The 26,913-nt window shown below is 69.5% G+C and overlaps 1 protein-coding gene across 3 annotated transcripts; it reads right to left on the reverse strand.

Annotated features, from left to right (window-relative positions):
- ARHGEF25 (Rho guanine nucleotide exchange factor 25) lies at positions 1-24,924 on the reverse strand. 3 transcript variants are annotated; one of them, XM_075901758.1, is made up of 17 exons: positions 24,592-24,924; positions 22,628-22,796; positions 14,874-15,187; positions 13,212-13,301; positions 9,910-10,034; positions 9,292-9,358; positions 8,354-8,457; positions 7,908-7,977; positions 6,355-6,444; positions 5,963-6,055; positions 4,967-5,017; positions 4,130-4,207; positions 3,297-3,488; positions 2,252-2,432; positions 1,484-1,665; positions 1,252-1,353; positions 3-671 (listed from the first exon to the last, which is right to left on the reverse strand). In XM_075901758.1, the coding sequence occupies exons 1-17, from the start codon at positions 24,685-24,687 to the stop codon at positions 582-584; spliced, it is 2,094 nt and encodes a 697-aa protein (XP_075757873.1). In that variant the 5' UTR covers positions 24,688-24,924; the 3' UTR covers positions 3-581. The 3 variants fall into 3 exon arrangements, with proteins under 3 accessions (XP_075757871.1, XP_075757872.1, XP_075757873.1); XM_075901756.1 differs by lacking the exons at positions 22,628-22,796; positions 24,592-24,924 and adding an exon at positions 20,799-21,114 and having other exon boundaries at positions 1-671; XM_075901757.1 differs by lacking the exons at positions 1,252-1,353; positions 22,628-22,796; positions 24,592-24,924 and adding an exon at positions 20,799-21,114 and having other exon boundaries at positions 2-671.
- Between the last annotated feature and the right edge of the window lie 1,989 nt (positions 24,925-26,913).

The raw sequence follows: 26,913 nt of genomic DNA on the forward strand, positions 1-26,913 counted from the left end.
TCCAAGCTCAGAGGCATTTTCCCTCTTTGATAAATCAAAACCTTTATTATGAAACAAAGGAGTGGTCCCCGCTCCGGGCCGGGCCCAGCATGCATACACAGGCCCCCCGGCGCCCCCCGGGCCAGGAGGGGGCCTGGCCAGGCCAGGTCGCACACCCTGGGGCCAGAGATGGGGGGGCAGGGCCCCGAGAGCCCAGGGCTGGCTGCTTCATGCCCCCAGTGGGGTAAAGGGGGGTCTGGCAGCTGCCCCCCTCCCAAAACAGGAGCCAAGGGGGCAGGGGGCGCAGCTGGGGGGCAGGGCGATGGGTTGGGATGGATCACGGGGTCCAACCCAGCTCTGAGGCCCCATGTGCCCCCTTTCTGGCACCCACTGCCCGGCCCCAAGGTGGCTCCATGCACTGAAGAGTCCTGGGGGGCAGCCCCCCTCAGTACGAGGGTCCCTTGGGCAGGAGGACGCTATTCAAGGCTGCGTCCACGTTCCCTCCTCCCGCGGGGGGTGCGGGGCCCCACGTCTCCCCGGCTCACTCCAGTTGCTGGGCGGGGGGGGGGGTGCAGGCGTTCCCGAGCTGGGGGCAGGAAGGGTCACAGCTCGTCCTCGTCAAGTCTGGCGAGCCGGGCGCTGGGGGCGAGGGAGCCCAGCTCGGGGGGCAGGCAGCCGGTCCCCCCCAGGGCCTGCCAGGGACAAACACAGCCAGGGTCAGCAGCACCCCCCTGCTCCGTGCCCCCCCTCCAGCCAGACTGGCCCAGCCCCCTCTGACCACCCCAGGATCACAGCAGGCCTCAGCCACAAACTCCAGGGCCGGGGAACCACCTCCGGTACTGGGCGTGGGGGCTGCAGGTTGGGAGCCAGGGGCACGGGCAGGGCTGGGGGCAGTGGGGTGGGGGCTGGGGGCAGTGGCAGGGCTGTAGATTGGGACTGGGGCACTGGCTGGGCGGGGGGTGGCAGCGGGAGGCAGGAGTGAGGGGTGTAGGACTTGGCTGGGAGGGGTAGGGAGGCGGGAGGGAGGGGCAGGGCAGGGCTGTGGGGTGGGCCTGGGGCCCAGCGGGGGGGGAGATTGCGGGGTGCAAGGGAGGGGCACTGGGGGGGTTGCAGGGCGGGACTGGGGCCCGGCAGGGCTGGGGGGAGGCTACCGCAGCAGCATGGGAGTAGGAGAGACAGGCAAAGGACATTCCCATCTAGCTTCCCCCCCTCCCCCCCCCCCCGCAGCTCCAGGCCAGGATGCAGCCCTGGGGCTGCCCCCTCCTCACTCACCCCGGAGGGGGGGACCTGGGGCTGGAGGCCGGGGGGGAAGTCCAGGCAGACGCGGGCTGGGGAGGCCGTGCGGGGCGCGAGGGAGCTCCGGCTGCAGGCTGGCTGCAAGGGAAGCGCGAGGAGAGATGGGCCCCAGAGTCCTGGCTCGGGCCCCGCCCTGCCCCCCACAGCAGCTGTGCCCCCCCCCAGATCTGAGCTCCATGCCCCCCCCCGGCATTCCCTGCCCCTGTACCTCGGAGGGCGGCGGGCGCGCAGGGCCGCTGGGCAGGTGGAGGGCGGGCAGGGAGGTGTTGCAGGCCCTGAGGCTGGGCCCCCGGCTCGGGTCCGCGGAGGAGAGGGGCCGCAGGGCGCCCGCCCAGCCCAGGCTGTGGGACTTGTTCTCCCGCCGCTGGTACTCGATGGGCGACTGCAGCGCTGGGGGCGGGAACCACACACGTGCTCACGCCTCGCACGCCTGCTGCACGAGAGTCCCACGGGCCACTCCCTCCCCCACCCTGAGCACGGCCCTAGGGCAGGGCAGACAATGGAGGGGGGGAAAATCCAGTCCAGGGGGAGGGGCCGGGTCCCAGGGCAGCCCAGGGGGAGGGGGCGGGTCCCAGGGCAGCCCAGGGGGAGGGCAATGGGCCCAGGGGGAGGGGGTGGGTCCCAGGGCAGCCCTGGGGGAGGGGGATGGGCCCAGGGGGAGGGGGTGGGTCCCAGGGCAGCCCAGGGGGAGGGGGAGGGGGTGGGTCCCAGGGCAGCCCAGGGGGAGGGGCCCAGGGGGAGGGGGCGGGTCCCAGGGCAGCCCAGGGGGAGGGGCCCAGGGGGAGGGGGTGGGTCCCAGGGCAGCCCAGGGGGAGGGGGATGGGCCCCGGGGGAGGGGGAGAATCCCTGGGCAGCGTGGGGGAGGGGGAGGGGCCCCGGGGGAGGGGGTGGGTCCCAGGGCAGCCCAGGGGGAGGGGGATGGGCCCAGGGGGAGGGGGTGGGTCCCAGGGCCGCGGGTCCCGGGGGGGGCGCCTACCATTGAGGAAGTTGCGCTGGGTCTCCAGGATGAGGCTGACGTCGGCCGCCCAGGCCTGGGCGATCTCGGGGGCCGCGGCCTGGAGCACGTAGCGGACGCTGCTGCGGTCGGCGCCGCGTGAGGTCAGGGCGAACTTGCAGGGGTCGTTCTCCACCCCCTCCTCCAGCCCCAGGCAGCTGACCTGTGGCAGGGAGCCCGGCCTGAGGGGGGCGCCACCCATGGGCCACAGCCCCCCCCACCGGCTGCAGCCCCCCCACCGGCGGCAGCCCCCCATGGACTGCACCTCACCACTGGCTGCACCAGGGGGCCTTGCTGGAGGGGCAGACAGAGGCATTGCTGGGCGCTCAGTTCCCCTCCAGGGCCCCCCGGCTCCGGTTCCAGCCCCCCCAGCCCCAGCTCCAGGGGGCGGCGAGCGGCGGACGCCGGCGGGGTAGGGGACATGCAGCTTGGCACCCCTACTCCAAAGCCTGGTCCAGCCCCACTGGTGGCTGGGGGCTGCAGGGGGCGACACTTGGGCATGGGGGGGCGGTGGAGTGGTGAGACGCTCTGTGTGGGCGCCCTGGCTGGGGGCAGGGTGAGATAAAGGAGCCCCCTGGGTGGGGGTAGGGCCTGCTAGAGGTGGGGGATCCCATGCGTCTTGGGGGCGGGGCTCCGTAGCTGGGAGAGGGGGTCTGTTCCTTGGGGGCGGGGCTCCGTGCCTGAGGAGCGGGGGGGTCTGTTCCTTGGGGGCGGGGCTCCATGGCCAGGGTCTGTTCCTTGGGGGCGGGGCTCCATGGCCAGGGTCTGTTCCTGGGGGGCGGGGCTCCATGGCTGGGGGCGGGGCTCCGTAGCTGGGAGAGGGGGTCTGTTCCTTGGGGGCGTGGCTCCATGGCCAGGGTCTGTTCCTGGGGGGCGGGGCTCCATGGCTGGGGGCGGGGCTCCGTAGCTGGGAGAGGGGGTCTGTTCCTTGGGGGCGTGGCTCCATGGCCAGGGTCTGTTCCTTGGGGGCGGGGCTCCATGGCCGGGGGCGGGGCTCCATGGCCGGGGGCGGGGCTCCGGCCGGTACCTTGATGCTGCTCTTGAAGAGGTAGGCGGGCGGGGAGAAGGCCTTGCGCCGCTCCAGGGGCTCGCTGAAGATGACGAGCTGCTCGAAGAGGAAGACGCGTCGCTCCCTGGCCCGCGGCAGGAACCCTCCGTCCTGCTCTGTCACCCAGAAGGTGTCCTGCTGCAGCAGCTTCCCCTGCGCCGTCAGCTTGCCCTGGGGGGGCAGAGGGGGGCGCATGGAGGTGAAAAACATCCCCACCCGACCAGTGCCTGCCCCTCTAGCCCCCCACCTTCCATTTGCTCCTTTGCCCACCCCCCCAGCAGCTTCCTTGCCCCCCCAGTGCCCCGCCCCCCCAGGGGCCCTCCAGCCCCCCACATTCCATTTGCCGCTTTGCTGGCCCCCCCCAGCCCTTTCCCCACCCCACCAGTGCCCCCCCCCCAGCCCCTCACCTTCCCGTTGCCCTCCCGGGCCCCACCAGCACCTTCCCTGCCCCACCAGTGCCCCCATCCCAGCCCCCAATCTTCCTGCCACCCCTCTGCACCCCAACGCCTGCCCCAGCCCCCAATCAGTGCCCACTCTGCACGGCCAATCGGGGAACAGTCACGGCCCCACGGGGTGCTCAGGTTCGGGCCCCAGCTCTAGGGAGCCGTGGGGGGTGAATCAGTGCCCCCTGGTGGCCATTCAGCTCCCCAGAACTCTGGGCAAAGAGCCAAGGGACCCCTTGGCTGCTCCAGCAGGCACAACCCCAACCCCCACATCCCTGGGTCTCACAGTGCTCCCAGGGGGCCGGGCCCAGGCATGGGGGGAGACAGTTGATCGCCCCCCAGGGAGCCTCCCCCCCCCCCGACTCCTACCTCAAAGCCCTGCAGCCGCCCCACGTTCATCATGTCGTTGCAGCGCTTGGGCACGAAGCACATCACCTCCACGGCTTTCTGTGGGGCACAGCAAGAGCCCTGGGTCCCCGGGCCTCCCGCACCACCCGGGCTGCAGGAGCTGCAGATACCTGGGGCGGGGGGGAGGGGCACTGGCAGGGCTGGGGGGGAGGGGCACTGGCAGGGCTGGGGGGGCAGAGGCTGTGGGTCAGGAGTGAGGGGCACCGGCAGGGCTGGGGGGGCAGAGGCTGTGGGTCAGGAGTGTGGGGCACCGGCAGGGCTGGGGGGGGCAGAGGCTGTGGGTCAGGAGTGTGGGGCACCGGCCGGGCTGGGGGGGGGCAGAGGCTGTGGGTCAGGAGTGAGGGGCACCGGCAGGGCTGGGGGGGGGCAGAGGCTGTGGGTCAGGAGTGAGGGGCACCGGCAGGGCTGGGGGGGGCAGAGTCTGTGGGTCAGGAGTGAGGGGCACCGGCAGGGCTGGGGGGGCAGAGACTGTGGGTCAGGAGTGTGGGGCACTGGCCGGGCTGGGGGGGGCAGAGGCTGTGGGTCAGGAGTGAGGGGCACCGGCAGGGCTGGTGAGTAATTTTCAGACCCCCCCCCAACCCTTGTGATGACCCAGCTGGTTTCGTTTTCCTAATGGGCACTGAGCCAGCCGCAAGATGAACCCCCAGCTGCCCCCTCCTCCCCCATGTCCCCCACAGTCTCCATGGAGATGCTGCCCTGCGCTCCCCCCCCCCGTCCCCATGGAAACATGCAGGCCAGGGCGTCGGCAGGGGGCGACCCCCCAGCCCAGTGGGGTCCCCCAGCTGGCACCGCCCCTACCTCCAGCTGCGCGGTGTCCCTGCCGGCCTTGCTGGAGTACTTCAGGAAGTCCTGGGCCAAGAGAACAGGGCCTGAGCCTGAGGTGATGGGGGATGGTGCCCCCAGCTACGGCCCAGGGACTGGCAAGGGTCCCGGTGCAGCCCCACGCAGAGTGGGTGGCTCCCAGCATGGGGCAGGCCGGAGGGAGAAGCCGACGGCTCATGCCCCTGGCAGGGACCAAGGCAAAACGCCAGGCCTGGGAGTCCGGGTCAGAACCATCCCGTCCCACTCGGCTCGTAGGACGGAGCCCCCGAGACGCTGGGTCCGCCACCTTTCACGCCAAGCCTTCTGCCGCCACTGGCGGGGCTAGCAGGGGGGCGGCACGCCAGAAGAGAGGTGCGAGGGGGGAGAACCCAGGGCTGGGGGGATGTGGGTCGGGGTTGTGGGGCACTGCAGAGCTGTTGGGCTGGCTCTGGGGTGGAGCGTCCCAGCCCTGGCAGAGCGGAGGGCAGCTGGCTCTGGGGTGGAGTGTCCTGGCCCTGGCAGAGCAGAGGGCGGCTGGCTCTGGGGTGGAGCGTCCCAGCCCTGGCAGAGCGGAGGGCGGCTGGCTCTGGGGTGGAGTGTCCCAGCCCTGGCAGAGCGGAGGGCGGCTGGCTCTGGGGTGGAGCGTCCCAGCCCTGGCAGAGCAGAGGGCGGCTGGCTCTGGGGTGGAGCGTCCCAGCCCTGCAAGAGCGGAGGGCGGCTGGCTCTGGGGTTGAGCGTCCCGGCCCTGGCAGAGCAGAGGGAGGCTGGCTCTGGGGTGGAGCGTCCCGGCCCTGGCAGAGCAGAGGGCGGCTGGCTCTGGGGTTGAGCGTCCCGGCCCTGGCAGAGCGGAGGGCGGCTGGCTCTGGGGTGGAGCGTCCCGGCCCTGGCAGAGCGGAGGGCGGCTGGCTCTGGGGTGGAGCGTCCCGGCCCTGGCAGAGCGGAGGGCGGCTGGCTCTGGGGTGGAGCGTCCCGGCTCTGGCAGGCCCTTCTCACCTTGAGCAGCAGCTGGTATTTCATGATCCTCTGCACTGGCTTGATGAGCAGATCATTCAGCTGCAGCCTGTGGCCCAGATCCTGCTTGAGCTCCTGGGGCAACAGAGGCAGCGTTCAGCCCCCCGGCTTCCTCACTGCCTGGCCCTGCCTCCCTCCAGCAGGGAGGGGAGGGGAGGGAACAGCCCGAGTCTGGGCTGGGGGGGGGCGACAGCTGGAACTGGAGGTCCCACAGGGAGGTCAGACAGGGCAGGTTGTGCAGGGCTAGGAGGTGCAGAGGGGGGTCGCATGGGGCGAGAGGGGGAGGCCTGGAGCAGGCTGCCCAGGAGAGGGCCGTGGGGGCCCGGCGGGGGGGCTGCAGATGGGCCGGATGGGGAAGCCGGGGGGCCCCTCACCTCAAAATAGGAGTCGATGTACTCGGAGACGATGTGCTCGGATTTGGGCTTGTTCTGGCAGTAAACGACGTACATGTGCAAACGGCGCTCCTGGAAGGGAACGGGGGAGGTGACCATGGTCCCAGGCACACGCCAGTGGCATGCTAATATGCAGCAGGGCACGTTAGTGCATGCCCGCACTCGCCGGTGCACACCCGCACATGCTTGTGCACCTCCGCACATGCCAGTGACAAGCTAATATACAGCAGGGCATGTCAGGGCACACCCGCACGTGACTGTGCAGGTCCGCACACGCCAGTGACATGCTGATGCACAGCAGGGCACGCCGGTTCATGCCCACACGTGCCCGTGCACATCCGCACATGCGAATGGACACTAGTGCAAGCCCGCACAGACTGGCACACGCCGGCACATGCCAACACACACCCACACATGCCAATGCACACTAGTGCAAGCCTGCACACACTGGTACACACCTGCCCATGCCAGTGCGCACCCCATAGCACGTGCACAGCCCCCAACCTATGCCTGCCATGTGACTATACTCTGGGCTGGGCAGCTAACTCCCGCTAGGACCTGCGGCAGTGCCCGGAGGAGCCGGGGTCCCTACCTCACCACAGGAGAGATGCCAGGGTCCCTGCAGCACCATACGGCAGCCAGCCCTCCCACTGGGGCGCAGCACAAAGCAGGTGTGAAAGGGCGGGGCCCTTGCAGGGCGATGGTAGTAGGGCATGGGGGAGCAGAGGCTTCCTGGCCTGAGGGGCACATGGGTGAGGGGGCAGCCCTCTGGGTGTGACAGGGCAAGACCGAGTGACATGGTGGGACTTGGGGGCAGGGCCCTGGCTGCAGACTGGAATGGGGCCTGGGAGACACAGCAGGATGGGGTGGAGGGGCAGAGCCTGGTGACAGGCCTGGGGGTGCGGCATGGCTGGGAGGTGGGCCCTGGGGGTGGGGGGAGACAGGGGCCGAGCCTGGTGGGATGGCAAGGCCAGGCTGGGGATAAGATATGGCTGAGAGGCGGGTCTGGGGCGGAGCCTGGGGAGGGGGCGGGGCCTGGCAGACTGGCAGGGCAGGGCTGGAGGTGGGGTACAGTTAGGGGACGAGGCCTGGGTCTGGCAGGATAGTGGTGGGATGTGGCTGGGAGGCGGGGACAGGGGCGGGGCCTATGGTGGGGGCGGGGCCTGCTAGGGTAGCAAGGCAGGCCTGAGGGGCAGGGCCTGAGGGTTAGGGGCGGGGGATAAGATACAGTTGGAAGGCGGGCCTGGCAGCATGGCCAGGCTGCGCTGGGGGTGGGGTGCGGCTGGGAGGCGGGCCTGGGGGCGGGGCCTGTGGTGGGCGGGGCCTGGCAGGATGGCAAGGCTGGGATGGGGGTGGGGTGCAGCTGGGAGGCGGGCCTTGGGGCGGGGCCTGTGGTGGGCGGGGCCTGGCAGGATGGCAAGGCTGGGATGGGGGTGGATGCGGCTGGTAGGCGGGCCTGGGGGCGGGGCCTGCAGTAGGGGCGGGGCCTGGCAGGATGGCAAGGCAGGGCACATGCAGCGACGCCCGGGACTCACGTGCTTTATAAAGAGCTGCGCCAGCAGGTCCGGGTGCTGCAGACATTTCTCCAGCTCTTTGAGGAAGTAACTGGGGGGGGGCAGAGAGGGCTGAGAACCCAGGGGGAGACCCCCCAGCCCTCCGCCCCAGCCCCACAGGCAGCTGGTCTCCCAGGGGCTCAGCGCGCCGTGTGGCACCACGTCCGGGGGGAGCAGCGGGGGCTTCTGATGGCTGGGAACCGGGAACTCCCCGGATCCTGCCGGTACCCAGGGGATGCCCCTGCAGCGGGCGAAAAGGGGTCCCGGCAGAGGTGTCCAGGGTCTCCACATTTCTTCAGCCTGACTGCGGGGGGAGGAGCCGGCCTGGCCCAGGCAGCCCAGGGAGGCCCAGCCCAGGACAAAGCACAGCGGGGAGTGGGGGGGGGGTTGTCCCTGTGACCCATAGGGGGACCCGTCCCCTGACTCACTCCTTGTGCCAGTCGTAGATCTGGTGGATGTTCCCGAAGATAATCTTGTCCTTGCCCTCCATGTCCTCAGGGACGCCCCGGGCCCGCATAGCGGCCATGTAGCCCTGGGGGCAGGGGCAGGTCAGTAGGGAGGGGTCCCGGGGGGGGAGGGCTATGTAGCCCTGGGGGCAGGAGCAGGTCAGTGGGGAGGGGTCCCGGGGGGGTGCTATGTAGCCCTGGGGGCAGGAGCAGGTCAGTAGGGAGGGGTCCCGGGGGGGTGCTATGTAGCCCTGGGGGCAGGGGCAGGTCAGTGGGGAGGGATCCCGGGGGGGTGCTATGTAGCCCTGGGGGCAGGGGCAGGTCAGTGGGGAGGGGTCCCGGGGGGGGTGCTATGTAGCCCTGGGGGCAGGGGCAGGTCAGTAGGGAGGGGTCCCGGGGGGGGGCTATGTAGCCCTGGGGGCAGGAGCAGGTCAGTAGGGAGGGGTCCCGGGGGGGTGCTATGTAGCCCTGGGGGCAGGGGCAGGTCAGTAGGGAGGGGTCCCGGGGGGGGGGCTATGTAGCCCTGGGGGCAGGGGCAGGTCAGTGGGGAGGGGTCCCGGGGGGGTGCTATGTAGCCCTGGGGGCAGGGGCAGGTCAGTGGGGAGGGGTCCCGGAGGGGTGCTATGTAGCCCTGGGGGCAGGGGCAGGTCAGTGGGGAGGGGTTCCGGGGGGGGTGCTACGTAGCCCTGGGGGCAGGGGCAGGGGCAGGGGCAGGTCAGTGGGGAGCGACCTGCCAGGGCTGCCAGGCAGGGGAAGGATATCGGGGGGGGGGGATCCCAGGGTGGAGCTGGGTTCCCAGGGCCAGGCTCAGGGCTGGGGGAGCTTGGGGGGGCTCTAGGGCTGGTGTCGCCCTGCAGGGGGGTCTCGGGGCAGGGGGCCGTTGGGGGAGGGGAGCCGGGGTGGTCGGGGGGGGTTCACACCTCCACTATCTGGCCCAGGTCCTCCACGTACATCTTCTCCGTCTCCAGGAGCTCCGCGAGGACAAACCTGCCGGCGGGAGGGAACGGCCGCGTCTGAAAGCGGGGAGGGGACGTGGCCCCTTGTGAGACCCCCCATTCCCCCATCCGGCCCTGGGCTGCCAAGGCCAGACGCCAGGGCCCCCTCTGAGCTTATGGGCCAGGGCCAAGGTCTCCTGTTTCTGGCCTTGCCGGTCCCTCTGCTCCGTATCCGGGCCCAGGGCCAAGCTGGCTCCCCCCTCCAGGACCCCCAGCCCTGCTCCCAGCACCCCTCAGCCAGGAACCCTGCCTCTGCCCCCTGGCAGCCCCTCCAGGACCCCCAGCCCCGCCCCAGGTACCCCTCAGCCAGGAACCCTGCCTCTGCCCCTGGCACCCCCTCCAGGACCCCCAGCCCTGCTGCCAGCACCCCTCAGCCAGGAACCCTGCCTCTGCCCCCTGGCATCCCCTCCAGGACCTCCAGCCCCGCCCCAGGTACCCCTCATCCAAGAATCCTGTTGATAACCCCTGGCCCCCCCTCCAGGCCCCCCAACCCCGCCCCTCCCCCTGCCCTGCCCTGTCCTGCGGGCGCGGGGCTCCACTTACATACTCTTTTCTAAGGCACTCTTCCTCTCCTCCTCGCTGGTGGCTTCCTCCAGGGGGGAGCCATGGAGCTCGTCACAGGGGGCCAGGGCTTGGGGGTCACTGGAGACGTGAGAGGAGCTGGGGCCCTGCCGGGGGGGGACACAGTTAGGGGGTATGGCACAGCCCTGCCACCTCTCACCCGGGCACCAGCACCCGCCTCCAGGCCCCTGGGCACAGAGCTGGGGGAGACCCTGCCAGGGCAGGGCAGGCCCGTAGGGGGGCCCTCGGGGGAGCCATGGAAAACTCCAAGTCCCTCCCCCCAGCAATGCAGCTGCTAAGCCAAGAGGGACAGAAGGTGCCCGGAGGGGGGTGTCTGTGCACGCAGGGCATCTGCAATGGGCCGCCCGCAGGAGGTCTCTGCGTGTGCATGGGCGTGTGCGCGGGGCGTGTGCACGGGTGTGTGCAAGGGGCGTGTCTGCGTGTGCACGGGCGTGTGCTGGCCGGCACATCTGGGAGTGCACTGGCGTGTGTGCGGGGCACGTTGGCATGTGCACTGGCGTGTGTGTATATGGCATGTTGGCATGTGCACTGGCGTGTGCCAGGGGCATGTCTGCGAGTGCACAGGAATGGTGTGAGGAACCAGGGGTTTATTCACCTTGTTACATTACACGTGAGTTCTCCGGGCGTGTGCCTCAGTTTCCCTGGGCACGGCACCGGTGCCTGGCTGGGGAGGGGAGTTTCGGGTGGGACCTACTGAGGGAGCACAGACCCAATCCCCCCCCCCCCCCCCGCACCGCTCTCTGTAACCTGAGCCTGGGTGGGGGTGTGACGAGGGTGTGACAAAGGCAGGGGCGGGGCTGTCTAGAGGCAGAGATGTGTGTGTGTGTGTATGTGAGGGAGTCTCTCTGACGGGGGGGGGGGCAGAGATGGGGGGCAGGGCCCTGGCTCTGGGCCCCACTCTCCCCAAGCTGAGCTGCCCTGGCTGCTCCTGGTCCCTGGGGACCAGGAACCCCCTGTGCACCCTTGGCACTGCCCAGAGCACAGCACTAGGCCCCCCCCGGCCCCCAAAGCTGCGCAGAGCCCCGTGCCCTGGTGGCAATTCCAAGGAGCTTGGGGCTCCGGCAGCTGCACTAGCATCCCTGGCAGCCTGGAGCGCCGGGCCTCTTGGAAACACGCGGCCGTTGCCCCTTCCCCTCCCCGCCATCCGCAGCCTGTCCGCCTGCAGGCTGAGTCACGTGGGACTGCTCCTGGGGACTCCCCACCCCTTGGTGACGCATGTGGGGGGGCATGTTTACATGTGCATTCTGAGTGCACACACAAGCACGCCCATGCACACACCAGTGCGCACAAGCACACCCCATGCACACACCAGTGCACATACAAGTGTACCCATGCACACACCAGCATTCTGTGTGCTAGCACGTGTGCACAGACATGTCTGCATGTGCACAGGCATGTGCCAAGGGAGTGTCTGCGTGTGCACCGCTGTGCGCATGGGGCATGTTTTCATATGCACTGGTGTGGGCATGGAGTACATCTGCATGTGCATAGGTGCGAGGGGGAGGGGTCTGCATGTACACTGGTGTGTGCATGGTACTGGCATTTGTGCAGGAGCATGTCTGTGTGTGCACTAGCATGTGCATGGAGACACTGTTGCATGTGCTCTGGTACGTGAGGGCTGTGTCTGCATGTGCACTGGCATGTGCGTGGGGGCATGTCAACATGTGCTCTGGTAGACACACCCATTGCACACACATATGCATTCGTGGGTGTGCTGGGTGTGCTTGTGTGTGCACTGGTGTGTGCATGGCTGTGCTTGTGTGCATGAGTGTGCTTGTGTGTGCATGTGAATGCTTGTGTGTGCATGGGTGTGCTTGTGTGTGCAGTGGTGTATGCACTGGTGTGTGCATGGGTACGCTTGTGTGCACTGGGGTGTGCGAGGGTGTGCTTGTGTGTGCACTGGTGTGTGCATGGGTGTGCACTGGTGTGTGCATGGGGTGTGCTTGTGCGCACTGGTGTGTGCATGGGCGTGCTTGTGTGTGCACTCAGGGCTGGATTATCCAACTGGCAGACTAAGCACGCGCTTAGGGCACCAGCAAAGCAGGAGCACCAAAAAAAGAGATTTTACAGGATAGTATTGTTTTTATTTTGAATTACATATGGGGGCACCATCATCTTTTCTGTGCTTAGGGCCTCTAAGGTCTTAATCCAGCCCTGTGTGCACTGGTGTGTGCATGGGTGTGCTTGTGTGTACACTGGTGTGCGCATGGGTGTGCTTGTGTGCACTGGTGTGCGCATGGGTGTGCTTGTGTGCACTGGTGTGCGCATGGGTGTGCTTGTGTGTGCACTGGTGTGCACATGCGAGTGCTTGTGTGCACTGGTGTGCGCATGGGTGTGCTTGTGTGCACTGGTGTGCGCATGGGTGTGCTTGTGTGCACTGGTGTGCGCATGGGTGTGCTTGTGTGTGCACTGGTGTGCACATGCGAGTGCTTGTGTGCACTGGTGTGCACATGGGTGTGCTTGTGTGCACTGGTGTGCGCATGGGTGTGCTTGTGTGTGCACTGGTGTGCGCATGGGTGTGCTTGTGTGCACTGGTGTGCGCATGGGTGTGCTTGTGTGTGCACTGGTGTGCGCATGGGTGTGCTTGTGTGTGCACTGGTGTGCGCATGCGAGTGCTTGTGTGCACTGGTGTGCGCATGGGTGTGCTTGTGTGCACTGGTGTGCGCATGGGTGTGCTTGTGTGCACTGGTGTGCGCATGGGTGTGCTTGTGTGTGCACTGGCAGGTGCACGGGGTGTGCTTGCACATGGACTGGGGTGTGTTGCCGAGGACACTCCTGTGCTGTGGGGACGCCTGGGGTTTCTCAGGGAATCCCAAATGGCCAGAGATGCGGTTACTATGGAAACTGCAGGCCCTGCGTGGGATGCCCTGGGAATGGAGACTCCACCGACGGGGCCGAAACTCAGCCCCTGGGGGGGCAGCAGCAAAGGCAGCCTGCCAGCGAGTGACCCCGCAGCCCCCCCTCGGGCCCCGGGCCCCCAGCAGCATCGCCCGGTCCCTGCTCCCACCCCCCAGCACCAGGCAGATCCTGCTAGCTGGGGAAGAGGCCCCCAGCGAGGGCGGGGGGGGGGGGGCCCTGCTGGGTCCCAGCCAGCCTGGCAGCACTAAATGCCCCAGGGACCGGCACCTGCTGCCCAAGAACAAGGCCTGGCCTGGCGCCCGCACAGGCGCTTCCAGAGCATGGGGGTGGGGAGAAGGGAGGGTCCCCTATGGCCCTGCCCCCTCGCTCTGGTGCCCCCGCCACGCCCAACGCCCCCACCTCACCTGTGGGGTTGCCTCCGCAGCGCCCCCCTCCAGCAGGCTGCAGAGCAGAGCCAGGTCCGGCAGCCGCCCGCCCTCCGTGGGGCCCGATTCCTGCACCACACCGGGGCAAGGGGTTAGATGGGGGCTAGGGCCACAGCCCCGCTGGGGGGGGTCAGATGGGGGCTAGGGCCACAGCCCCGCTGGGGGGGGTCAGATGGGGGCTAGGGCCACAGCCCCGCTGGGGGGAGGGTAGCCCACGGCAGACTCTTCCCCATGATCCCCCGCCCGTGTGGTGGGCGCAGGCGTGGGGGGAGGAAAAGGCCTGGGGAGCGAGGGGGACAGGGATTACAGAGGGAGTCGGGGGGCGCGTAGGCTGCTCCCCCTCTAGGGCTCAGGCACCCCCCCCCCCCCCCAGGGCATCGTGAATTCAGGAGGCTGTTTTCCTAGACGCCTGCCAGGACGGGGGTGGGGCAGAAGTGGCCCCAACTGGGGGGCAGATTGTGGCTGCTGGGTGTCCCGGGGCCACCCCTGGATCTGCCAGGCAAGGGCACCCTGGGGGAGCCAGCCCCCACCTTCCTAGCAATGTTAGTCCATCGCCCAGAACCCCCGCCCTGCAGTACCCCCACCCCCGGCACCCTCGCCCTGCGGTTCCCCCTCCCCCGGCACCCCCGCCCTGCGGTACCCGTCCCCCCCGGGACCCCCGCCCTGCGGTACCCGTCCCCCCGGGACCCCCGCCCTGCGGTACCCCCTCCCCCGGGACCCCCGCCCTGCGGTACCCGTCCCCCCGGGACCCCCGCCCTGCGGTTCCCCCTGCCCCGGCACCCCCACCCTGCGGTACCCGTTCCCCCGGGACCCACGCCCTGCGGTACCCAGCCCCCCGGCACCCCCGCCCTGCGGTACCCGTCCCCCGGCACCCCCGCCCTGCGGTTCCCCCTCCCCCGGCACCCCCTCCCTGCGGTTCCCCTCCCCCGGCACCCCCGCCCTGCGGTACCCGTCCCCCCGGGACCCCCGCCCTGCGGTTCCCCCTCCCCCGGCACCCCTGCCCTGCGGTACCCGTTCCCCCGGGACCCACGCCCTGCGGTACCCAGCCCCCCGGCACCCCCGCCCTGCGGTACCCGTCCCCCGGCACCCCCGCCCTGCGGTACCCGTCCCCCCGGAACTCCCGCCCTGCGGTACCCAGCCCCCCGGCACCCCCGCCCTGCGGTACCCCTCCCGGCACCCCCTCCCTGCGGTACCCAGCCCCTGGCACCCCCGCCCTGCGGTACCCAGCCCCCCGTGACTCCCGCCCTGCGGTACCCGTCCCCCCGGGACCCCCGCCCTGCGGTTCCCCCTCCCCCGGCACCCCTGCCCTGCGGTACCCGTTCCCCCGGGACCCACGCCCTGCGGTACCCAGCCCCCCGGCACCCCCGCCCTGCGGTACCCGTCCCCCGGGACTCCCGCCCTGCGGTACCCGTCCCCCCGGGACCCCCGCCCTGCGGTACCCATCCCCCCGGGACCCCCGCCCTGCGGTACCCATCCCCCCGGGACCCCCTCCCTGCGGTACCCAGCCCCTGGCACCCCCGCCCTGCGGTACCCGTCCCCCCGGGACCCCCGCCCTGCGGTACCCGTCCCCCCGGGACCCCCGCCCTGCGGTACCCATCCCCCATCCCCCATAGCAGTGCCCAGCCTCCCCCCCGTGCTCACCGTGGCCTTGGGCTCCCGAGGGGCGGCCAGGGAGTCGTCGGCTTTGCCCAGCAGCCCCAGGTCGATGCTCTTCCTCTCCTCCTGCCGGCCGTGCCGCCTGCCCTCCCGCCGGGGCCGCCCCTCCGGCTTGCGCTCGCCCTTGGCCAGGCTGCCCGTGCTCAGCTTCCGCACCGGGTTGGTCAGCCACTTCTTGAGGGTGCTGACGGAGTGGCGGGAGCCGGGCGAGCTGGGCGCCGAGCCGGACGAGGGCTGCGGCTGGATGGAGGCCACCGAGGCGGAGATGCTGCCATCGCTGTCCGCCACGGAGTAGGCCTCTGGGGGAGAGGAGAGGCCGAGGGGTCAGGGGCCCTGTGGAGCCCAGCCCGGGGCCCTGCTGATGCCTTCCAAAAGGCCCCGCTCCCAGCGCTCGGGGCCCCCAGGGATCGGGGCCTAAAGGGGAGCAGGGGTGCACAAGAGCGTGCGAATGTGGGCACGTGTACATCTGTGCGTGCACTCGTGTCGGTGCACGCTCAGCGGGGGGGCGGGGAGAGAAACGTGCAGAGCAACCAAGTGGCCTTACGGTGTGAGAGAGGCAAAACACCAAAGGCCACCGCCCAAAGCACCACCCAGCAGGGAACCTGAGAGATGGGGGCCAGGGGGCTTCCCCGGGGGGGGCCAATGCAAACCCTGGGCTGGGGATCATTTGGGGGGAGGGGCGTGGAGAGAAGCCGCAGAGAAAGCTCGAATCAGCAACCCAAAGCGAGAGCTTTTGGGCACAGCGCTGGCTGGGAAGGGGCTTGGGACTGGGCCTCACTCTGTTCAACTCCAGCTCTATGGGGAGAGGGGGCGAGCTGGCAGTGAGCCCAGCTTGCCCTCCTGCTTCTCACACTGGGGACCCCCTCCCCTCCCTCCACGCGTACCCCAAGATTGGCTCCCACCGCCAGCCCCTGTAGAGCCCCCCACATTTCCCAGCTGGGGTCCCTCTTCCCAGCCCCATCTTCTGGGAGGGAGGCACCTCCCCAAAGCTGGGGGGAGAACCCACACGTCCGAGTCCTGGGTTCCCAGCAGCACCCCCTGCTGGATGCTTTAGGGAAACTGAGGCATGCATTCCAGAGGCAAGAAGTGTCCCTTCCTGCCATCCCTCGGGGGGGCTGGCCCTGCGGGGTGCCTGCTCTCACCCAGAACCTGCCAGTAGCAAAGCCCTATACCAGGCAGGACAGGGGGAGGGCAGGCCCCCCCCAGAAAGGGCCTGGCTGGGGGGGGGGGGGGCGCGTGGGCTGGGCCAGCACCTGGCAGGAGGTGATAATCCCATGCAGCGAGACGGCACCTTCTCCTGAAATAACCTCGCCTGCCTCGGGAGCCCGGGAGCTGTCAAGCCGCTGCAGCAGGCGCCCCCGCCCACGGCCGTCCCAGCCGTGCTGGGGGTCCATGCAGCCCCCTCGCCAGAGGGCAGGCCTGGGGCGCGCAGCGTCCTGCCCCCAGGAGACCCCCCCCAGTGCCAGGTCGGAGCCGGGCTGTTCCTGGAGCGGTGGAGCCTGGTGGCAGGGGATTAGTTTGGGGTCTTGATCGTTTTTTTTAAAGTGCCTAAGGAAGAGGGGCCTCTGAGCTCATGCAGCAAACCGGCCGGGGCTGGAACACGGGGCCCTATGGGGAGGGCGGGTGCCCCCTTCCCAGCCCCTGGGCCGGAGCGGAGCCGGGTGATGGGGGGCCCCTGCGCCGGCCAGCAGGCCCTTGGATTCCCTGCAGGGTGCTGGCACCGGGGGCAGCCAGGGCAGTGCCCAGGTTTGGGGGCCGCTGGCGGCCGTGGCCGAAGGGGCAGCTCCAGCGCTGGGCCTGAGGCCGGTGCGGAGCGTGGCTGGGCCGGCGGCCAGGCGCCCGAGCTGAGCACAGACAGCTGCGTTCGCTGCATCCCCAGCCCTCCCGCGCCCGGGTTGGCACCGGGCACCATGGGCCGGGCCGGCAGCAGGCGCCAGCCACGCCCCGGGAGGGCCGTGCTCAGCAGGGCTGCGTTGACTGAGCTCCTGAGCCCTGGACGGCAGGCGGGGAGAACCCGGGGTCCTCCTCCCATCCCCTCCCTCCCGCTGTAACCACTACCCCCCACTCTCCCTCCAGAGCCAGGGATAGAACCCCGGGCTCCTGGCTCCCAGCCCCTCTCCCCCTGCCCTCAAACCCAGGGGAGGGCCAGGCACAAGACTGAACCCAGAACAGAGGGTGCTGGGGGTCCTGGGTGGAGAGGGGCCACGTGGGATGGGGGGGCCCATCTGGGACCTGCCTCAACAGGAAAACACCGGAGGGGGAGTCAGGTCCCAGCGGGATGGACTGCTGGAGGGAGGGGGCGGCAGGCGTGGAGGGGGGGCTTCCAGGCAGTAGCCAGGGGGTTAAGTGCAGGGCTCCCCCCCCCCCCCCCCGCCAGTCCAGGGCCCTGCCAACATTTTTCCCATTACGCTCTGTTTATTTGAATGAGGCTGACAAAAAAATGTGGCTTTTATTATTGTATAAACAGGCTGTGTTGGGGGGGGGGGGGGGGGCAGAGGGCCTGGGAGGAAGGGGAGGGGCAATAAGCTGGGGGAGGGACCAGAAGGCTTGGGAGGTGGCGTGGGGGGGGGTGCACTGGAGAAATCATCAAAGGGACGGACTGAGGGGGGATGTCGGGGGAGATGCAGACAGAGCAGCCCAGCTGCCCGGGGGGGCTGGAGGGGGGCCCCAAGGGGGCTCGGGTCAATGTGCAGGACGGACCTTGACGGACCCCCCCAGCCCCGAGAAGCCAGTGACCCCCCCCCGGAGCTCAGTGCAGTTACCCTGGGACCCCCCCTCACCGAGCCATGGGGGAGCCCAGGCCTGACACAACGGAGGGCTGTGGGTGAGGGGCACCGGCAGGGCTGGGGGGGGCTGGGCTGGCAGGGGCTGTGGGATGGGGGTGAGGGGCACTGGCAGGGCTGGGGGGGGCTGGGCTGGCAGGGGCTGTGGGATGGGGGTGAGGGGCACCGGCAGGGCTGGGGGGGATGGGCTGGCAGGGGCTGTGGGATGGGGGTGAGGGGCACCGGCAGGGCTGGGGGGGGCTGGGCTGGCAGGGGCTGTGGGATGGGGGTGAGGGGCACCGGCAGGGCTGGGGGGGGGATGGGCTGGCAGGGGCTGGGGGCGAGGGGCACAGGCAGCCTGGAACATGCACTCTGCTGGTAGCTCCGCACTGTCACTGGGCAGCCCCCCTCCGCCCCCCCCCCCCCCCCCGGGCCGCCGCAGGGAGACGCAGAGCTTGGGAGCAACGCGAGGCTGCTGCTGACTCGGCGGCTTTGCCAGGCCTGGGGGGGGCCCTGTGCGGTGCCCCCCCCCATGAGCTCATCCTTCCAAAACACCCCTCCCAGGGCACTGGGAGCTGAGCCCTGCGGGACAGTGGGGGGGATCCCTGGGCTCGGGGTGGGGGCAAGTCCTGTGGGCAACCCAAGGCTGGAGGGGGGGCTGAACCCCGGGGGGACCCAGGGCTGGGGGGCAGCTGGGGTCTGTCCAGCGCGGGGGGAGGTTTCCCGCGCTGGCTGCCCAATGGCTGCATTTCAGGACAGGTCCCATGAGGCAATTGGGGTCCTGCCCCAGGGCTGCCCCCCTTCCTGGCCACCCCCCTCCCAGAGGGCCGCTCAGCTGGTTGAGCCCCTCCCGCCACGGACAGTCAGGCTCCTGCCACACAACAGCATCCGTCAATAACAACCCGGCTGGGCGGGAGACCCTACAATAACAGAACACATTCCACAGCCCCACACCCTCCGGCAAGCTGCCAACAAAGGATCCCACTTTGCCCTGTCCCGAGCTCCTGGGAGACCCTACAATAACAAAACAGGGTACGCAAGACAGACAACCCTACAATAACACCTCGGCGCCAGGTACAGAAAGGCTTCTCAGCAGGGACAGAAATCTCAGGGCCAGGTTTCGGAGGGGGGCTGAGCAGGCACTGAGCCCTGTGGGGGGAGCAAGGGGCTGGGGGGGCAGACTGTAGGTCCCAGGCAAGGGAAAGGCTAGCCATACACCGAGCAGAGCTGTCCCCCAATCTTCCAGAGCTGGGGGTAGAGTCCTGGCTCCCTGCTCTAACCCCTAGACCCCACTCCCCTCCCCAAGCCAGGGAGAGAACCCAGGAGCCCTGGGCTACCAGCTGGCCCCTCTTTGCTCTCATCCAAATTTCTGCCATTGGCTGGGTGAAAGCAGGGCTGGCTCAGCCTGGGGCGGGGGGCGGGTTGGCAGAGGTCCCTGCCGGGCACCAGCTGGGGCAGGAAGCTGTGGGGCTAGTGACCCTCTGGACTCCGGGAGCCGGCCAGGCCAGTGCCAGCCCGAGGGGGCAGGCGTCAAGGGACATCGGGAGCTTGGCTGGCACCCCCTCCCCCACATTAGGTCCCACACCTGGGCACCCCGGCACTGGGACTCTCCCCCACCCCTGGCACTGAGACCCACAGCGCTGGGGCACCTGCCCCTGCCAGTGACCCGGTCCTGCAGGGAAGGGGCAGAGATCCCGGCAAAGGGGGATGTGGGTCTGCCCTGTGCCCCATTAGCCTGCTCTGCCTTCAGCCCGGCCAGGAGGGGGTGCTGTCCGGAGACTCAGCAGAACCCCAGGGCTCCTGCCTGGGACCACCAGCCTACACGGCCCCCAGACCTGGGGGAAACCCAGGAGTCCTGGCTCCCAGCCCCCATGGGCCCCCAGAACTGGGGGGAACCAGGAGTCCTGGCTCCCAGCCCCCATGGGCCCCCAGAACTGGGGGGAACCAGGAGTCCTGGCTCCCAGCCCCCATAGGCCCCCAGAACTGGGGGGAACCAGGAGTCCTGGCTCCCGGCCCCCATGGGCCCCCAGACCTGGGGGAACCAGGAGTCCTGGCTCCCGGCCCCCCCTTCTGACCCAGAGCTGGGGGAAACCAGGAGTCCTGGCTCCCAGCCCCCATGGGCCCCCAGAACTGGGGGGAACCAGGAGTCCTGGCTCCCAGCCCCCATGGGCCCCCAGAACTGGGGGGAACCAGGAGTCCTGGCTCCCAGCCCCCATGGGCCCCCAGACCTGGGGGAACCAGGAGTCCTGGCTCCCGGCCCCCCCTTCTGACCCAGAGCTGGGGGAAACCAGGAGTCCTGGCTCCCAGCCCCCATGGGCCCCCAGAACTGGGGGGAACCAGGAGTCCTGGCTCCCAGCCCCCATGGGCCCCCAGAACTGGGGGGAACCAGGAGTCCTGGCTCCCGGCCCCCCCTTCTGACCCAGAGCTGGCAGCGGGACCCAGGAGTTTTACTAACGTGCCCCTCACTCCCGACCCGCAGCCCCTGACAGCCAGGCCTTGGGCTCTGCCCCAGCCCCAGCTCAGCTGGGTGCCCCCCAACACAGAGCGCCCCCCAGGAGACGAGAAGTGGGGATACCAGGAGCCCAGCATGGGCAGAGCTGTGTAACTGAGTGGCTGGGACAGGGCACCCCCTACTGGCCAATCCTGGGAACTGCAGCGCAGCCTGCCCAGGCCAAAGTGGGGGTCAGGGGCAAACAGGCCCCCAGCCTCACCCCTCCCCCAGCAGATCGCTGAAGCAGGAGCCCAAATCCTCCTGCAGTGTCAGGCAAGACGGCTGGGGCTCAGGATAAGAATGTGGGGGGCACAACAGACATGCTGGGGGGTTCCTCCCTGCCCCCCACCCCAGTGCAGGCATGGGGGGTTCACCCCCCCTCAGGCCAGTAGAAGGGGCAGGCCCCTGTCCCGAGTGTGGGGCTGCAGGCCCCCCAGCCCCCCCTCCGCAGATGGTGACTGTTGGGGTCCAGGCACAGCATGTGCCCCCCAAACTGTGGGGTGCCCCCCAGATTCCCCCTTGGCTGCCCACACACTGCCCACAGGCAGCTGCTGCTCGGTGAGCCGTGCCCCAGAGAGGTGCCCACAGGGTTGGTGCCCCGGAGCTGGGGAGGGCGACACGGCCCCCACCCGGGGGGCAGGGAGGGGAGTCACTGACCTCGCACTTGGGTGTCGCAGCAGCTGCACTTGGCGAGGACTTTGCGGAACAAGTGTTGGCAGGAGCAGCCCCGCTGGTGCCCCCCTTTCATGGTGCTGCCCGGCCGCCCTGGGCACCGGCGCCCGCTGCCCGAGAGGTGCCAGCCATAGACCGGGCAGCGGGGGCCGGCGGGCGGCAGGAATCGGGGCCGGGCGCTGGGGGAAGCCGTGGGGCCCAGGGCTTCTGCCCACAGCACGCTCAGCGCTGGAATAACAGGGCTGGGCGCAGCTGAGCTGCCAGTGGGAGGAGCTTGGGGCTCTCCCTCCCCCCTCCGCCTGCCTCCAGCCTCCCCCCTCCATCCCTCCATCCCTCCCGCTCCGCCTGCCTCCATCCCGGGCTCCCTTGGGTTTTGGATTCTCCAACCCGGCTGCAGCCAGACTGCAGAGGAGGAGGCTGCAGCCGGGCACGCTGGGCAGCGGGGGCTCCGGGCGGGGTGTGGGGGCAGCCCCGGCTCCCTGCCCCCCTCCCGTGAGGAGGCTGCGGTGGGGGGGGGGCTCAAGGCTTGTGGTCAAATCCCCCCTGGGTGAGATGGGGAGGGAGCTGGCAGTGGGGGGAAGGGTCCTAGGCCCAGAGCAAGGGGGCTGTGTGTGCTGGATCCCCCCCCACTATTAATCACAGCCCCCCAATGCAGTGCGGGGGAGGCACCATCTGCCCGCTCTGCGATGCCATCTGCTGCCCGGCGCCCCCCAGCCTGGGGCCGGAGCCAGCGCCTGAGTCACGGCCCGGAGCCTGGCACCAGCTCCGCCATTTCCGGGGCTGGAGCTGGGGGGGAAGGAGCCAGCGCTGAGCACATGGGGGGGGGGGGCAGGAACCTGGGTCTAGGAGTGTTTCAGCACTGCCCCCCCCAGCACAGGCCCATCCCACAGCACCCTCAAGACAAAGCCCAGGGAATCTCTCTCAGACCCCAGTGGCCTCCCAGCCCCATAGAGCCATGTACCCCTGTCCTGCCCCCCGGGGCAGAAAGTTATTGGGCTGGTGGGGGCTGCGGGGTGGGAGTGAGGGGCAGGGCAGGGCTGGCAGGGGCTGCGGGGTGGGCGTGAGGGGCAGGGCTGGCAGGGGCTGTGGGGCAGGAGTGAGGGGCAGGGCAGGGCTGTGGGCGGGCAGGGCAGGGCTGGCAGGGGCTGTGGGGTGGGAGTGAGGGGTGGGGCGGGGCGGGGGGGGCCGGGCAGGGCTGGCAGGGGCTGTGGGGCAGGAGTGAGGGGCCAGGCAGGACTATGGGGGGGCAGGGCCGGGCTGGGGGGCAGAGTGTCCAGGAGAACTGGGTGGTTCCCCAGGGTCAGGCCCGTTTCCCCTCTAGGGGCGCTGGCTCTCCCCTCACCCCTAGGGAAAAGAATTGGGGGGGGCTTGGCTCAGCCTGTGGGGGAGGGACAGGCCCAGCTGGGAAGCAGCAGGCCCCAAGCGGCCCTTGCTGGTGCAGTGGGAGGCCGGGCCCTGAGCGGGTGGGACTGGGGACGGGGGAGGGTCTCGCAGGGTTCCTCCAGCTGGGTCATGACAGATCCTTGGATGGCTCCCAGCCCCCCCCTTCGCAGCCCCCCCAGGATGTCGGGGGGGCATAGTCCGGAGGGGAACCAGGGTTGGCTGTAACCCCTACTCCTGCCCTCCCCCCGCGACCCCCAGAGCCCTGACCCCTTCGTGCCAGCGTGCAGCCCAGGCCCAGTCCAGGGGCGCTACTCTGGGCTCCGGGCTGCTGCAGCCGCATGGGGCAGCTGGGGATGCAGAGCTGCAGGCAGGGGCCCGGCCCATGGGCAGATGGGTTTTTTTTGGGGGGGGGGGCACCAGGATGGACTCACCTTCTTCTGAGGGGCAGGGATCAGGAGCCTGGTCCGTACCGTGGGCCTCTGGGGGGCCTGGGGCCCCGTCCTGGGGGCCCCCGTCATGCTGCTCCCTGTCCCCCGAAGGGGCCTCGGAGCTGCCATGCTCCGGCTGCATCTCGTCCTCCAGGCCCTCCAGATCGGGCAGCTGGAAGGGAAAGGGACGGGCTGAGTGGGGAGGGGAGCAGCCCAGCCCTGCCCCACAGCCCTGGCTCCCCGCCCCACAGCTCTCCGTGCCCCCCACTCATGGCGGCTCCAGCTGGAGGCAGAACCCGGCCACTGGCTTTGCTGACGTTTCCTGGCTCTGCTGGAGCAGCCGGGTGCCGACACTGGCCATGCCCGGCCCGTCCTGCGCCCTCGCCCCCCATCACGCCTCACCCGCCGTCCTGCACAGGCTCCCAGGCTGGGCCCCGCCCAGGGAGGGGGCCCCGCTCTGAACCCCTGGAAGAGGAAAGGGCTTGTTAGGATAGGGGGTGTCAGCACTGGGAGGCATGCTCCGGTTTGCGGGGGGGGGGTGGATCCGGTTTGCGGGGGGGGGGGGGGGGTGGATCCGGTTTGCGGGGGGGGGGGGGGTCGTTCTTTGCGTTGGGGCTGCTGATATTCTTCAAAGGAAAAAGTGTTTGGAAGCATCGTGCCCAACCCCCCCCCCCCCAAAGGCAGGAGACTGAGAGCCGCTTTGATGGGGGGTCCCAGCAGAGGTGCAGGCGGGGCAAGGGCCGTGGGGGGGGGGCAGACTCCCTGCACTGTGGCCCCCGCCTGCCGCTCCTCCCTCCCTCAGATGTGGCCCCTGGCATGCTGGGGAGGGACAGGCTGGGAGTCCATGACATGGAGGGTCCCTGGCTTGAGATTCCTCACGTGGCACATTTCAGAGCGGCTCATACAACAGGCAGGGAGCTTCCTGCCATGCAGCATGATCGACCCTACAATAACAAACCCGCAGCACAGCCCCGTGCCCCCAAAGACCCTACAATAACAAACCCGCAGCACAGCCCCGTGCCCCCAAAGACCCTACAATAACAAACCTGCAGCACAGCCCCGTGCCCCCAAAGACCCTACAATAACAAACCCGCAGCACTACCCCGTACCCTGAGACCCTACAATAACAAACCCGCAGCACAGCCCCGTGCCCTGAGATACCCTACAATAACAAACCCGCAGCACAGCCCCATGCCCTGAGAGACCCTACAATAACAAACCCGCAGCACAGCCCCATGCCCTGAGAGACCCTACAATAACAAACCCGCAGCACAGCCCCGTGCCCCGAGATACCCTACAATAACAAACCCGCAGCACAGCCCCATGCCCTGAGAGACCCTACAATAACAAACCCGCAGCACAGCCCCGTGCCCCGAGATACCCTACAATAACAAACCCGCAGCACAGCCCTGTGCCCTGAGAGACCCTACAATAACAAACACTGTCAAGGGACGCTGCACTAACAAACTAAGCCGTCCGCAGTGCCTCTACAGGGAGGACTTTTACATCCCCCAGCTCTGGTTCTGTACATGCCCCACACCTGGCAGCCCAGCCCCTGGCAGCCTCTTTGCTGGGGGGCAGGTCCCAGCCTCCCCCGGAAGCTCCGCTCTAACCAGTCTCACCCTTTCCCCAGGAATGGAGACTCGGGGCACACACCCAGGGGAAGGGGGGGGATGCTGCTGGAATCCCCCTGCATCCCCCCCCGCACATGGCCCCGCAGGGACCCCCAGCTCCTCTGCCCTGTCCCTGCATAGCCCTGGAGGGACCCCCAGTCGCCTGGCCCAGCCCCCACGTGGCCCCACAGAGCCCCCCAGCCGCCTGGCCCAGCACTCGGCAAGGGCCCCCTCCCTGCCTGGCTAGTGCCGGGGCCCAGCTCCCCAGTCCCCGCCCCACCTGCTCCCCAGAGGTGCCACGTCGCTCCGATACCCCCAGGAGCAACCCCCGCCCTGCCCCCTCGCAGGCCTCACCCACTGCTGGCTGGGGAGGGCCATGGAGGTCAGGATGTCGGCCATGGCCCCCAGCATCTGGTCCGTGCGCCCCGCTGCCCGCTGGGGGGCCTTCATGGCCCCGGGCCGGGGCTGGGGGTCCCGCTCAAGCCTCGCTGCCCCCGACGGCTCCCTGCTCCAGCGCGGCTCTGGAGACGTCTGGAGGCCCCATGGGCGCCGGGCGGAGCCGCGGGCACCCTGCCCGTGTGGCAGCCGAGCGTGGCTGGGATTGCTAAATAGCTTCAGACCCTGCGTGGCTCCGAGCCCAGGCCCCCGCCCCGGCCCCCCGCTCCACCGCAGCTACCATAACTTCCCTGCTACAGGCGGCTGCCCTCTGCCTCCGCCGTCTCTCCCGCCTCCTCCGGGCCCGCGCCCGGCAGGGCAGGGGGCCGAGGGTCCAGGGCAGCCGTGAGAGGAGCCGGGGGGAGCTCGGGGCAGGCCTGTGCTTGGGGTGAAAGAGGGGCCGGGGCCGGAGCAGGGTTTTTGCATTCACATGTGACACGGCGAGGCCAGGGACCGCAGGGGCTAGGAGCCCCCGGGCCCCACAGTGCCAGCCCTCAGCCCTGCCTCCCCGGAGCTGCCCTGCCCGGCACACATGGGGCAGGGCGGAGGGTGGTCCAGCCCACCCCAGCCCCAGGTCGGGGGGGGGGGGTTCTGGAGGGTTTTCCTTTCTGTGTCTGCAGGGGAGCCGCAGACTCAGCCCCATGGGTGTCCTGGGCTGCAGCGGGGATGGGACAGGGGTGACCCCTAGGAAAAAAGGGGGCTGGTTCCAGGCCAAAGTCAGGAGCCAGCGCCATGGGGCAGGGAGAGGCTCAGGCCATTGAGTGCTCGGGAGAGAAATTCCCTGACTGTCCTGCCAGCCACAGAGACCCTATGGGCTCCACATTCCCCCATAACCCAGTAATTATGGTAGGAGCTCCCCCGCCCCAGAGCGGGGCCACCCCACGGCCCCTCTAGCCCAGTAATTACGGGAGGGGACTGCCCCAGAGCCGGGGCCACCCCGCGGCCCCTCTAGCTCAGTAATTACGGGAGGGGACTGCCCCAGAGCCGGGGCCACCCCGCGGCCCCTCTAGCTCAGTAATTACGGGAGGGGACTGCCCCAGAGCCGGGGCCACCCCGCGGCCCCTCTAGCCCAGTAATTACGGGAGGGGACTGCTCCAGAGCGGGGCCACCCCGCGGCCCCTCTAGCCCAGTAATTACGGGAGGGGACTGCTCCAGAGCCGGGGCCACCCCGCGGCCCCTCTAGCCCAGTAATTACGGGAGGGGACTGCCCCAGAGCCGGGGCCACCCCGCGGCCCCTCTAGCCCAGTAATTACGGGAGGGGATTCCCTTGGGACGTTCCTTTCCTGCCATTTCTCTCCCACTTTCCAAACTCAAAACACATTTCTGCAGCTCGGAGGAGCCGCGTCCAGAGCCTGAGCCAGACCCCGCCCCCTGCCCCGCAGGACCCCCCCCCCCCCGATGCCCCGCCCCCCAGCCACGCAGGACCCTCCCCCTGTCCCGCCCCTCCCCCCATTCCGCCACGCAGGACCCTCCCACAGTCTGCCCTGCCCCCCACCATCACTCAAGACCCGCCTCCTCACCCTCTGGCCCCTCCCACCCCTACTCCATTGGGCCACACAGGATCCTGCTCCGCACCCCCCCGCCCCGCCCGTCGGGCCGCAGCGCCCCCACTGCAGGCTCCCGCCCCACCCACGTGTCCATTTTCCTCGGTCCCCCCGCACCCAGCCTCTTGCTACGTCCTCTCCCGCACCCCCATGCTCCCTGCTATCAAACCCAGTCTCACCTGACCCCGGGGCAGCCGCTCAGGCCCCCCTCCCCCAGCCCTTCCCCCAATAAACCTGAGCATCCAGCTCCTGTAGGGACCCCACCAGGGCTCCCTGCGGGTTTGTTATTGTAGGGTCTCCAGGGGGCACTGGGGCCGTGCCTGCGGGTTTGTTATTGTAGGGTCTCCAGGGGGCACTGGGGCCGTGCCTGCGGGTTTGTTATTGTAGGGTCTCCAGGGGGCACTGGGGCGGGGCCTGCGGGTTTGTTATTGTAGGGTCTCCAGGGAGCACGGGCCGTGCCTGCGGGTTTGTTATTGTAGGGTCTCCAGGGGGCACTGGGGCCGTGCCTGCGGGTTTGTTATTGTAGGGTCTCCAGGGGGCGCTGGGGCCGTGCCTGCGGGTTTGTTATTGTAGGGTCTCCAGGGGGCGCTGGGGCCGTGCCTGCGGGTTTGTTATTGTAGGGTCTCCAGGGGGCGCTGGGGCCGTGCCTGCGGGTTTGTTATTGTAGGGTCTCCAGGGAGCGCTGGGGCCGTGCCTG

The sequence above is a fragment of the Pelodiscus sinensis genome, chromosome 19 (assembly GCF_049634645.1).
Source record: "Pelodiscus sinensis isolate JC-2024 chromosome 19, ASM4963464v1, whole genome shotgun sequence".
Lineage (NCBI taxonomy): Eukaryota > Metazoa > Chordata > Testudines > Trionychidae > Pelodiscus > Pelodiscus sinensis.

Bases quoted from the DNA above. Each gene is read 5' to 3' on its own strand.
- ARHGEF25 (XM_075901758.1), bottom strand. From the start codon at position 24,687: ATGAAGGCCCCCCAGCGGGCAGCGGGGCGCACGGACCAGATGCTGGGG. The intron at 8,458-9,291 runs GTGTGAACCCCC...CCCTGCCCCCAG, and splicing joins ACCTGGGCCAGATAGTGGAG to GGCTACATGGCCGCTATGCG. The intron at 672-1,251 runs GTGAGTGAGGAG...TGTCCCTGGCAG, and splicing joins CCCAGGTCCCCCCCTCCGGG to GCCCTGGGGGGGACCGGCTG.